This window comes from Benincasa hispida, chromosome 4 (assembly GCF_027475165.1).
Source record: "Benincasa hispida cultivar pf3 chromosome 4, pf3_genome.v1.1, whole genome shotgun sequence".
In the NCBI taxonomy this organism is placed as follows: Eukaryota; Viridiplantae; Streptophyta; class Magnoliopsida; order Cucurbitales; family Cucurbitaceae; genus Benincasa; species Benincasa hispida.
In genome coordinates, this window is record NC_143481.1 from 47,642,255 (window position 1) to 47,654,808 (window position 12,554).

General features: G+C 36.6%; 1 protein-coding gene across 9 annotated transcripts; it reads right to left on the minus strand.

The window, feature by feature from the left end:
• Positions 1-2,495: 2,495 nt before the first annotated feature.
• APPR6 (Tetratricopeptide repeat (TPR)-like superfamily protein) lies at positions 2,496-6,383 on the minus strand. Of its 9 annotated transcripts, none has more exons than XR_016529079.1 (3): positions 6,057-6,383; positions 3,724-5,707; positions 2,496-2,923 (listed from the first exon to the last, which is right to left on the minus strand). XR_016529079.1 is itself a non-coding variant. In XM_090312740.1 (2 exons), exon 2 carries the CDS (start codon positions 5,252-5,254, stop codon positions 3,812-3,814), a length of 1,443 nt encoding a protein of 480 aa, XP_090168866.1. In that variant the 5' UTR covers positions 5,255-5,707; positions 6,057-6,284; the 3' UTR covers positions 3,558-3,811. The 9 variants fall into 9 exon arrangements, 1 of the variants encoding a protein (XP_090168866.1); XR_016529077.1 differs by having other exon boundaries at positions 2,496-2,968; positions 6,057-6,288; XR_016529078.1 differs by having other exon boundaries at positions 2,496-2,968; positions 6,047-6,286.
• Positions 6,384-12,554: the final 6,171 nt, after the last annotated feature.

Genomic DNA, 12,554 nt, shown 5'->3' on the forward strand with positions numbered 1-12,554 from the left:
TGCCATTCGAAAACTGAGAGAATCTAGGTTGCGAGATTGTCTTGCTGGAGGAAGATTTCAGGAGGAGAAGAACAATGAGTGAAGAAAATAAAGAGAAGGCAGAATCTCGAATTTAACCAGGGCCGAGGTGAAGATTGGAAGTTTCAAGCCAAACTATAAGGAATGTTGGGCTGAAATTTTAAGGTAAGGAAGTTAACTCAATTCTAAACAAGTTTGTAGAAGGAAGTTTCTTGAAAAGAGCTCTGAATTTTTGAAGTTATAACAGGAAATTGGTGCATAAGCAAACAGCTGCTTGTGAAAAACAATCAAGCAGTTCATCGTGGAGAATTATAGTGAGATGTGGGCATGAGGATCTCGCTTATAAAGGAAATCTCGCTGATTTTGTAAGGAGGATCTCGCTCTAGAGGGAAATCTCGCTAAGAATTGGGCTGAGTATCGTTGGTAAGGTGAGTATCACTAAGGTGAAAATTTGACAGGAAAAGCTTGAAGCTCTAGGGGATCGCTGATCTCGCTCTAGGGGATCTCGCCCATGAGGATCTCGCTCATGAGGAAGATCTCGCTCATGAGGATCTCGCTCATGGGGATCTCGCTAGTAAGACTGTCTGTGTTAATGAAAGTTCCTTTAATAAATGAATTATTTGAGGTATTTTACTAGGAATTCTAAGTATTTAATCGGGAATTATATCTTTTCAGGCCAAGAAGAGCTAGGGGAAACGTATAAACCCTTAAGAGCCTGACGAGCGGTGAGTGACTAAGTAAACTTAAGGTTTCCAATACTCATGCATATATGATCAAGTAAAGCACAGTGGCATTAATGATGAATTTATACTTCCTCAAGCAACAAATGTTTGGAGAATAACTTAACGCATGTTTCCCGGCTTGTATGTGTGTAACACAGGCCAAGGTATGTTGTGTAACCATTACAAAAGCTATGTTTCTGCTTTTGATATATGCTTCCTAAGGGAAGGCTATGAGAGAATGAGTTTGTGTGTAAATACTAACCAATGGAACTTAATTTGATGTTACAAAATACACATTTGATACTGAAGGACGTTTGAGAAGGTATCTAACCAATTTGGTACCGAAGGACATTTGAGAAGGTACCTGACCAATTTGATATCGAAGGACATTTGAGAAGGTATCTGGCCAATTTGATACCGAAGGGCATATGAGAAGGAATCATAGTAGCTCGATACTGAAGGACAAATTTGAGAAGGTATCTGAGCAGAAGTACCTAAAATATGATGGTACTTAGTATGGCCACGTGCACGTTGGCAGTTATGAATGAGAGACCGAAGTATGGGTCTCTTAGTCGGTAATAAACGTTTGGGAGCTAGAGCGTTTAGACTCGTTTTCAACTAGGAAATAATAGTGTTTAATGATGTCTGAGAATGGTTTAAAGCTACATCTAGAGACAATTGCTTGAGTTTACTCATTGGTATATTTACATGTTTATAGTGACGCTATGCTTGTTGCTTTATGATTCTATAGTCACTCACTGGGCTTTTAGCTCACAGAATTTCTGTGTTTTCCCTTTTCAGGTAGCGGTCAGTTTCCTCAAGATTGATCCTGCTGCTGCTTGCCACCGAAAGACTCGGCTTATTAAAAGACTTAGGTTGATGATCTGTTTATGTACACATATTTTGAGAGGGACTAGGGCTTCTGTAGGAGTGTTTGGGTCACCTGTATGTCTTGGCTGTATGCATGTATTTATGGAATCTTTGTAGAATCTTAAGGGAGGTTTGCTGTTTGCGTATATTACTAATGTCTCAAACAGGTTGGTATTTAGATTAGAAGGCTTGAGGGTGGTGAGTGCTAGTAGTAGGGCTAGTAACTACCACGGTCATATCCTCTTCCAGAATAAAAGGGTAATCTGGAAGGGGGTTTGACATTTTCATTTTCAACAGTAGCAGTAAACTTTTAGGGATTTAGTATTTTGGAGAAAGGAAGAAGGAGAGGAAAAGATTTTTGGGCCTTTTTTTTTTTTTTTTTTAATTTTGGGTTTTTGGACTTTTTACTTTTTCATTTTGGGTCTTTTTATATATATATATATAAATTCGAAGTCGGAGATTAATCGGGGTCGGGATCGGGGCGGGAATACTATCCCCGTCCCCAGACGGGGCTCTGAATAAATTCTCCAGTTTGACCCCATCCCCGGTCAAACCGGGGAATCCCCAACCCGCGGGGACAGCAGGTTTTTTTGCCAACCCTAATGAGAATGAAGCATGAGATTTTGTTTCCTCTTTCAGTTGCACCATGGACTAACCTCCACCCTTCTATTCCTAAGAGAAACCATTATAGGGGAGTCAACTATGACACGATCTCTATATAAAAATGGCCACTTTCCTGGGAATTTTTAACTTCCACAATCTTTTCCACCAACCCAAACATGGATCTGAACACGATCCATAGGCCAACATACGATCAAGAACAGCACATTGCAACTACTATTGACAGAATATACCCCAGATTTAATACCCTGTTTGCAACAAGAGTTTATAAATAGAAATAAAGTAGTACTGAAAATTATTTCATTTAACTGACTTCTTCATGAAACAGACCCAACACCCATTTCAAGAACAAAATGAGGAAAGAGAGTGAGAAACATTTTCCTTCACTCCAATGGAAATGGTTGTAAATAAATATTACAAAACAAAATCACCAGTTTCAGCTTGTATGTATACTTGTTGCAAAATCGTTTAGATCTGCAATTAACATATCCTGTTGGCGTTGATGGAAACAATGGGACCTGTCTGGTCATTGGTGGTTGTTGAGAATTCGCTTGATGCTTTGTCTGGAAAATCACTTGTTAGGAGAAATGGCTTGAGACTTTGTCTAACACTTTAACCATCGAAATCGGTAGTAGCAAGTGGCAACTCAAATTATCTGACCCTCTTTCTTTCTCTGCTTTTGCATTTCAGCACTGCAACAGAAGAAAGGAAGAGACAGAATCTGGATAACAATTAGCCTGCAATAATATGTTGAAATATGGGGAAATTATGAGTAAACTGTATGTAGAAATGACAAGTCCTTACATTCTAAGAAATGGTATCTTTTATCCATGTTAGCTTTTTTCTATTAATAGAAACAATGATATTTGCAAGTAGATTAAGGTGTAAGTTATTTATTATAATTAATATTTATATTTTTCTAATGTCTAACACCAGGTTTTTTGTAAAATTGTTGAAAAAGTTTGTTTGCAAGCGAAAAATATGCAATTTTCTAGAAATCAGTGTCGAAATAAATAGCTTGCGAACGTGAGACCTTGAATGCAATGATAACAGGTGACTAAGAGTTTAATACGGGGGTGAGAAGTAAATGAGGCTCAGTGAGTTCATTTCTAATAATACTGGTGAGGGTCAGGGAGACGCAATTATGTTAGTGAGTTCAAATCCACAACTGGGAGATGTTCTCCAACTGGATTTTACGGCTTTTGATTCGACTTTGTTTCTTATAACAACCACCCCCCCCCACCACAATCAGATCATTTAATTTAGTCCCCAAATGTTGTGTCTACCATCACCAATATTATTACATAAGCACTACACAAACATTCATTTGTAACAATAGGAAAAAGATGATATGTGGAGCTCACGTTCGAAATTATTATTTTTACATTCAATCATGTTCTATACTAAGATCATGCCTAAACAGACCAGCAACACCAGGAAGACAAGCCAACATGGGGAAATGATAACCACAAAGGCTGAAAAGAAAGCAGACCTCCAAAACTTCATCTCCATATCTCTGAATAGTCCCTCCAGCAAAGATAGGAGTTTTGAACAGCAGGGCATCATTTAGCCGAGATTTCTCAATCACATAATGGCTCCTTGACTAGTAAATTCATTTTCTCCTGTAGAAATTTTAGAACATCTTCTCTCCCTTCCTTAATTAATAAATGTCTCAACCTTCCGAATGTGACACCAGAAGGTCGAATTCCCTTCTCTATCATCTCTTCCATCAACACACAAGCTTGTGTAGCATTGCCTATCTGACACAGTCCATTAATAAGAACAGAAAATGTGTGCATGCTTGGAACAAACTGCTTCTTCTTCATATACTTCCAAACTTTAAGAGCCATATCAAGCTCCTTCCTCCCACAAAACATTTTTATGATCATGGTATAGGAATCTACATCTGGTTCGCACACTTTGACCATTCTACGAAAGATCCTAAATGCCTCATCTGTCTCACCACTGCCTATTAAGCTGTTTATAATGATGTTGCAAGTCCTTGAATTGGGGTTAACACCCTTTAAGTCCATATCCTTCAACACCCTATAGACATTCTTAATCTTGTTTGCTTTACAGAAAGCAGTGATTAAAGCATTATATGCTGCCACATCAGCCATAACTCCATTTCTTTCCATCTCCAAGAATGTAGAGACTGCATCCTCAATTCGATTTTCAATGCCATACGTATGTACCAAAACACTATAGACAAATGATGATGGTTTATAATTATTAGAATCCATTTCTTTTACAATCCCAACTGCTTCGTCGACTCTTCCAGCCTTGCAAAGAATGTCAACCATAATGCTATATGTTACTATGTCGGGAAGGCAGCCACTATCCAGCATTTCTCTATAAATCTCCCTTGCTTTTGGAAGATTTGGAGCCCTACCCCATCCTTCAATGAGTATGCTGTAAGTTTTTGAGTCAGGAACAAATTGGTCCTTCATATTGTCAAAAATTTCCTGAGCCTTCCTCACATTCTTGGATTTGCACAGAGCACTAAGCAATCCATTAAATGCAGCTACATTTGGTTTCATATTATATTTTTCCATGACATTAAATGTATAAACTGCTTCCTCTACTTTCTGAGCTCTAGCATACTTTCTCATGATAATACAAAAGGTCTCAACATTTAGAATCTCCTTATTCCTCATGACATTCACGAGATCCCACACCATCTGGTACTGCCTAATCTTAGCTAAAGATTCAATCATAGAGTGGTAAGCCCTCACACTATGGACATAGTTTCGCTGCTTGGAAGCCCATTCAAAGAACCTATAAGCTAACATGCCAGCATTCTCAAATCTTTTTAGAACAGCCTCAACTATCTCTGGTGAAATCCTAATCCCATTTAGGTCAAGGGCAGTCTCAAGTGCCAGCGTTTGGCACGTCATCATGGTTTTACAGATACTTTTGATTGAATCCGACACCGTATCAGTTTGTTCACCAGAACTGTACAACCTAGCTAGCAATCTACATAGTGTAAGTTTACTTCTCCCATGGCTACAAATTCTCATCATGGTACCCAGAATCAAACTTCACCTCGATCAATGTCAATCACATGAAAACAACTACGGATGCAATTATAGAAGAAACCACCATTTAAGAAGCTGCAGAGCCTCTTAATCGGATAGTTGCAAAACAGACTATGCGTATTCCCAAACCGAACTATTGCTGGATTGAATAATTTTATAAATCCATCAAACGAGTGAGTGTAGAATTAAGTAACTAAAACATAAAATGGCTAGTGTTGCACCGTTGTTATTTTCTTTCTCGCTCCTCTAGAAGAACGAAACGATGGTGGCGTGAGCGAACAAAATGGTATCTGACGGCACATTTGCATTCGAAACCGGTGGTTCGAATTTACATTTACATCGTGGAAGGAATGTGGAAACTACTTACCTCAATCGATAATACTATAATTATCAACTCGAAAATCCACTTCGTTGAACAAACATCAACGCTTAGAAAGCCTAAACAATAAACACAATGTTTAGGTGTTAGAACTTAGTTCAACAACCATAATCGGCATCGAAAGACTTTTCAACAAGAATATTCTTAACCAAAATCCACTATAAACCTCAATTAATCATTTTGAATTAGTCCAAGGCTACAACCAACAACCTCTAATAAGTCACATACTGCTCTCACATATAGTCCGAACTAGTCCGAAATGTGTTCAACCTTGCTGAACCTTAACCGAATACTTAGAAATTAACACAAACACAACAAAAAACGAACTCCAAGAGTTCAGAATAATATTCAAACAGTGAAATCCAATTCGAAAAGGAAATTAAAGCTATAATCCTTACCGACTCTTACCGAAAAGGATGCGTGGATGCCTGCTTGTATCAAAGTGAGTTCGTGTGGGTCGTCACCGTCCGAGGCTCGTCAACTGCAGCTTGTGGAGGTCGCCGGCGAGGAAGATTGAAGGAGGGGATAAAGATGGAGGCTAGGGCAACCGTCTTTTCCTTCTCTTTTCTTCTTCTTCTTTTTTTTTTCCAAGTAATTACCTCATAAACTAGAAGTTAGAACATCAATAAATCTTTTTCTTATTTCTCCAACTTTAAACTCCTACTAAATCCTTAATTCAAAAACCCATATGGATCCAAATTTAAGAAAGTAAAAAAGATAAAAATTGGATTTTCTAACCTTATCTCAACCATCCAAAGAATATATTTAAATTTCTGAAACTACGAATTTGAAATTTAATTTAAAATTCCTAATTCAAAAAATTAAAAATTTTAGGCTTTGATAATTATTTTATTTTTTGTTTTTTTAAAATTAAGCACATATAAATTATTTCTACCTTCAAATTTCTTTCTTTGTTATCTACTTTTTATTAATGATTTAAAAAAAAAGTCAAAATTTGAAAAACTAAGATCCCGTTTGTTAACCATTTGATTTTTTGTCTTGATTTTAAAAATTAAGCTTATTTTTAAGTACAATGGTTGAATTCTTAGCCAAATTCCAAAAACAAAAATAACATTCTGAAAACTACTTTTTTTTAGTTTTCAAAATTTGGCTTGGTTTTTTAAACCATTAATGAAAAGTAGATAATAAAGGAAGAAATTTGGAAGTAGAAGTAGTGTCAATAAACTTAATTTTCAAAAAAAACCAAAATCAAAATATTTACCACAAAAAAATCAAAATAGGCTTAATATCTTGGTTATAATTAGAATGTTGATGAGCCTTGTGTTTACAAGAAAATCATCAACTTTCCTTGTGTTGTATGTGGATGATATCCTACTCATTAATAATGATGTAGGCTTACTATAGATATAAAGAAATGGCTAGCCGCCCAAATCCAAATGGAAGATTTGGGTGAGGCACAATTTGTTTTAGAGATCCAAATATCAAGGATCATAAGAACAATACACTGCCTTGTTTTAGGCATCGTATATTAACAAGATGCTTGTCAGATATTCAATGCACAATTCCAAGAAGGGTTTATTACCTTTCAGACATTAAATTGTGTTGTCTAAGAAATAGTGTTCTAAGACTCCTAAAGAGGTTGAGGAAATGAAACAATTTCTCAATGCATCAGTTATTGGCAGCTTTATGTATGCAATGTTAGTACCAGACTTGACATTTGCTATGCAGTAAGGATCGTCAATAGATATCGATCCAATCCAAGATTAGATCACTGGACAACAGTCAAAATAATCCTCAAGTATCTGCAGAGAACGAGGGAATATATGCTTCTGTATGGAGCTAAGGTTTTGATCCTTGCAGGTTACACGGACTCCGACTTTCAGACTGATCGGGATTTAGGAAATCCAGGTTAGGTCAGTGTTTACTCTAAACGGAGGAGCTATAGTCTGTCGAAGCTCCAAATAATATGCACGCGGACTCCACTATGGAAGATGAATATGTAGCTGCTTGTGAAGCTACTAATGAAGTTGTTTGGCTAAGGAAGTTCCTTACTAATTTGGAAATCATTCCAAATATGACTTTGCCCATCACACTTCATGGTGATAATAGTGGTGTTATGGCAAATTTTAAGGAATCTAGGAGTCATAAAAGAGGCAAACACATTGAGAGAAAATATCACTTAATTTGGGAGATTGTGCAACGAGGTGACGTGATTGTCATGAAATTTGCTTTAGAGCACAAGGTTACTAATCCATTTATGAAGGCTCTCACGGCTAAAGTGTTCGAGGATCATCTACAAAGTTTAGGTTTACGGGATATGTGACATATTCTCTAGGGCAAGTGGGAGATGTTACTGGGGTATAGTGTATGTCCTAATTTATTGTATTATGTACTTTGTTTGTATTGTATACTTCTATTGGGTTTTATGCCATAAAACTCGTAGATAATCAATGTAATTAATTGACCATTATAAATAAAGAGTTATCGATGTTATTTCATTAATAAAGAGTTATCGATGTTATTTCAATAAATGTTATTGATTGTGTTGTATTCTATTTTGTCTTAGTAACCCTAAATCCAATAAACTAATATCCTATGTTGTCTTCTTGAACAGTATGTGGAGAATACAAGAATCAATGTTCAACATACAACTTAAAGGGTCTATAGTATAGGGATAAGGTTGGGTATCATATCCTAGTAACACTATGAATACAACCCACTTTGTATTTAATACAAACGTAATGATCCAACGTGTTCGTATAGGTGATATGCAAGTGAGGTATCCTTTACAATGAGTTTGCATAAGACTAGACCACGAAATAGTAACCATTAGATGTAACACCGTTGACTCGTTAGGTTTCTATTTCAATAAGATGACTTAGGCAACTTAGTCTTAATCCTGAGTATATTATGAACTCCTGTTCACAAAAGATTGTCTTTTGTTTTGTATGGGTAAGAGTGGCTAATTCGCTGACTCAATAAGCCTGCCATTTTAGGGACAAGACTGAATGAGGAGTTAAAAATATAATATTACAAGATGAAATTCACTCCTTCCCAACTCTAGGGTAAGTAGATGAGTGTTCCCTTAAGTGGTATCTCCGAAACTTAAGAAAGGGCCCTACTCTCTCGTTGGCTTGAGAGAGATTTATGTTTAATGGTTGACCATAAACAGATTGTTCATTAGAGAAGCACTGTACTTAAGGATACAAAGGTAATCTAAGGGTAAAATAGTAATTTGACCCAGTTGATGTTACGAACACTCGTGAATGACTAACTTGTTGTTATTGGTTTATATTCGTGGACACAGAAATAGATCTACAGTGAGAATAATGTAACTGTAGGTCTTTAGAGGAGTGTATCCACAGTTAATGAATATTGATTAATTTGGTTAATGAGTTTAGTCAATTAATCTCATATCGTTGGAGCTTCTGATCTGTAGGTCCATAAGATCCCATTGTTAGCTCGCTAAAGGATATTAATGAGGAATGATTTGAATAGTTCAAATCAATTGAGAGAATTTTATATTAATGTGATTAATATATAATTAATTATAGATGCGATCTATAATTCACATTATGTGAGAGAGATATTTGAACGAGGTTCAAATATCAGATTTATGGGAATTAGATTCCTAAAGAGTTGCTATACATATAAATATGTTATATTTATATGTTAATTTACTCTATATTAAATATGATTTAATATAGTTACTTAATTGATTAAGAAAAATAATCTATCAATGATAATGTAAAAAGTGGGATCCAATTTATTACTTTTATTGTGTTGTTAATTGTAATGAGATGTGGGGCTCGCTTTGAAGTTTGTAATTGGCGTTCAATTTGATTGGAGTTGAAAATTACGTGGGACCCACTACCTTTATTGCTATCGCTATCTTTATCGTTACCATTACATATATTGCTACTGTAATAGTATGAAAATTATGAATTTGTCGCATTTATTGTTACCTTTACCATTATTGTTACCGTTAGGGTCAAACAGTAATGGTATCGGTAACAGTAAAATGTGACAAATTCATAATTCTAGGTAAAAGCGATAAAAAACAATCCAATTGTGTTTGCAATTTGGGTCTACTATAATTCATCCATCAATGAAATCTCATCCTGATTACACCAATTTCATTACGATATGGTAAATATGGCCTTAGTTTAAATCAATTATTGGGAGGAGGGCGCCAAAAGTGAGAAAAACGAGCCACTGGGAGATGAATAGAATCAACAAAGGAAGGGAGAGAGCCAACTCTTTGAATTTTCAAAATAATTCAAAATCCCAAAGGTTTTAGAACCAATATCAGAAATAGACTTATCTCACCAAATAGGACAAACAAGAGGTAACTCAAAGTAGTTTAACTTATCTCACCAAACATACCAAAAATTAGTCATGGAACTTGAAGGGCAAGTGTGGGATAAAGCTTCAGGAGCAAAAATTTCAAGATTTTCGAAGATCGAGTGCAGAAAAGAAGAGCATGCTCAACTAATTCTACATTGTACTGACATAGAGGATGTTGAAAACGACAAGACCCTTAGACGATGAACAGGACAGCAGCAAACGATCGGGTCACGGCGGTCGAGCAAAGAATAAAACCTGCAAAATAGAAGCTCGTTATAGGCTGAGTCACGGAGCTCGCTCTCTTTAAGATGTTTCGCGGCTCTACCCAAGTGTGCAAACAGGTCAGGAATACTGCCACGTTGTCCCCAAGATAAATCAGTCTAAAAAGAAAAATCCGATCGGAGATGCACCGTTACCGACCGGAACACACACCTTTCTGACTCACTGTTCGGAAGACGGAAAATGGAAAAGTAGGAGAGGAGAGGAGAACTTTCGAAAGGAAGTGAAAATTGTGTGAATGAACTGCTGAAGGCCACGCCTTTTATAGGCCTTTAGCGTGGAACGATCACGTGAGAAAGAGGCGGGCAGCCTCAGAATGTGCGAGGGGTCGGAAGACTTTTCGAAAGATGTGCGCGGAGGACCAAGTCTTTCTTCCAATTTTAAGTAATAATAAAAAAATTAAAATAAAATAATAATATTTTTATTAAATAAAATAATAACAATAATAATAATCACACACACGCGACACGCCCGATCGGACGGGCAATGTCGCGCGTATGGGACGTCCATTGAACCTATATTGATCTATCTTCTCACTTCCTCCAAAACATGGGTACCCCTTGGGGCCCAAACCCAAAGCCCAAGGTTGGAGAATAAAAGGAAGGCTTTCAAATCAAAATTTTCCAATGTGAGATTCTTCAACCAAAGATTGGTTTCCTCTTAATTTTAAAAATTAAAATTTCACCCAACAATCCCTCATTTGAAAATTTAAACAAAAGAGAAGAAAAAAGTTTTTTATTGAGCAGTTTCAGTCTATACAACACTGTGCATAAGCAAAGGTGTCTTACGACTTGAACCTTTGCGTAGTATAGATGATTTAGAATATACTAGAATAACCCTTGGTTTTGAACTCTATCTTTTAATAGCATCTCACATAGAGTGTCATTAAGGTGTAGTGCGAAAGCCCGTGCTTTAAGATCCAGCACGTGTACCCTGGTTTAATGAACGCTCTAGAGAGTTTGCCTAAAAACTCCATAGGAAGCAACCCTTACTTCTACATTCACATAGGTGAATCTATCAAGAGTACTCCTGTAGCTAGGTACCCCAATTGTCATTAAGTATAAATCTCATTAACAATTGAGTTCAACCTTTCTTACGCTTCAGGATGTCATGCTCAGACTCTAAGTCATAGGAATGGAACTTTGTGTTTGGTTTAGCATGATTCACTATATATCACTTGTGATCAGTTATTACCTGTTGAATCTATTTCTTGGGATCTCTAGTCTACAAGTTGGGTTTTCCTCATCGTGATTCATCTTTCTATAGGCATGAGTCCTATAGGTACTGACTTTTTCCAAAAGGGAATATCTGATAGCATACTTCTAAGCCAACCTGCTTCTTCACTAGTTGTCGCTAGTGCTATCATTTTTTATTCCATCATAGATTGGGCTAAAATAGTCTGTTTCTTGGACTTCCAAGAGACAGCTCCGCCTGTTATATTAAAGATATAGTCACTTATAGCCTTTGAATCATCCGAAAGAGAGTTCTACTCAGCATCGTTGAACTATTCCAGGACATCGGGAAACTTTTGATAATGTAATCCTAGGTTTTAGGTTTTCTTCAAGTACCTCATTATCCTTTCTATAGCATTCCAATGCTCTTTACTAGGTTTGCTTGTAAACCTACAAAGTAATCCTACAACATATGCTAAGTCAGGCCTAGTGCTACCAACTACGTATTTAAGATTGCCTATGATGCTCGCATACGCAGATTGATTAACATTAAACGTTATTTCCATTCAAGGAACCAAACTCCAACCTGATATTTTCTCCAAATCCATAACTCGGATTGCGATGAATATAAATAAAAAAGTTACAATTGGTTCCAGATTACATTGGGTCGTGTTCAGATTCCCTATTGTGAATGACGGTTCGTGGCAACAACCGTTAAAAAGTGGGAACATCGCGTTGGGGCGTGTTATTGAGCTAAGGATCATCCATTGTCGAGCTGGGAAGTTTAGCTCGATCACGATTACCCTTTTAATGCTGAAATTGCACTATGAGGTAAGCATAAGGTTAGATACCATAAGTTTGTGGAGGGCGGGTCAAAAAATATAAAGGTTGTTGGTAATAGGTTATCGATTAAAGATATTCTTTAGATATATATAGATTTTTGAATTAGGGGGTATTTGGTACACCAACTTGGATTGAGTTGAGTTGGTAAAACTTTCTATCTCAATGTTTGCCCCACTAACTTTAAATGTTGGTGAAGTTAGTTGGGTTTTTTTACCAACTCACTCCAATTCACCCCAACTCTCCTTCTAACTCACCTCAACTCTCTTCCTCCCTCAATGTTTTCAATGGCTCCACCTATCGGCCA

Excerpts from the sequence above, each read along its gene's own strand:
- APPR6 (XM_090312740.1), bottom strand. The coding sequence starts at position 5,254 with ATGATGAGAATTTGTAGCCATGGGAGAAGTAAACTTACACTATGTAGA.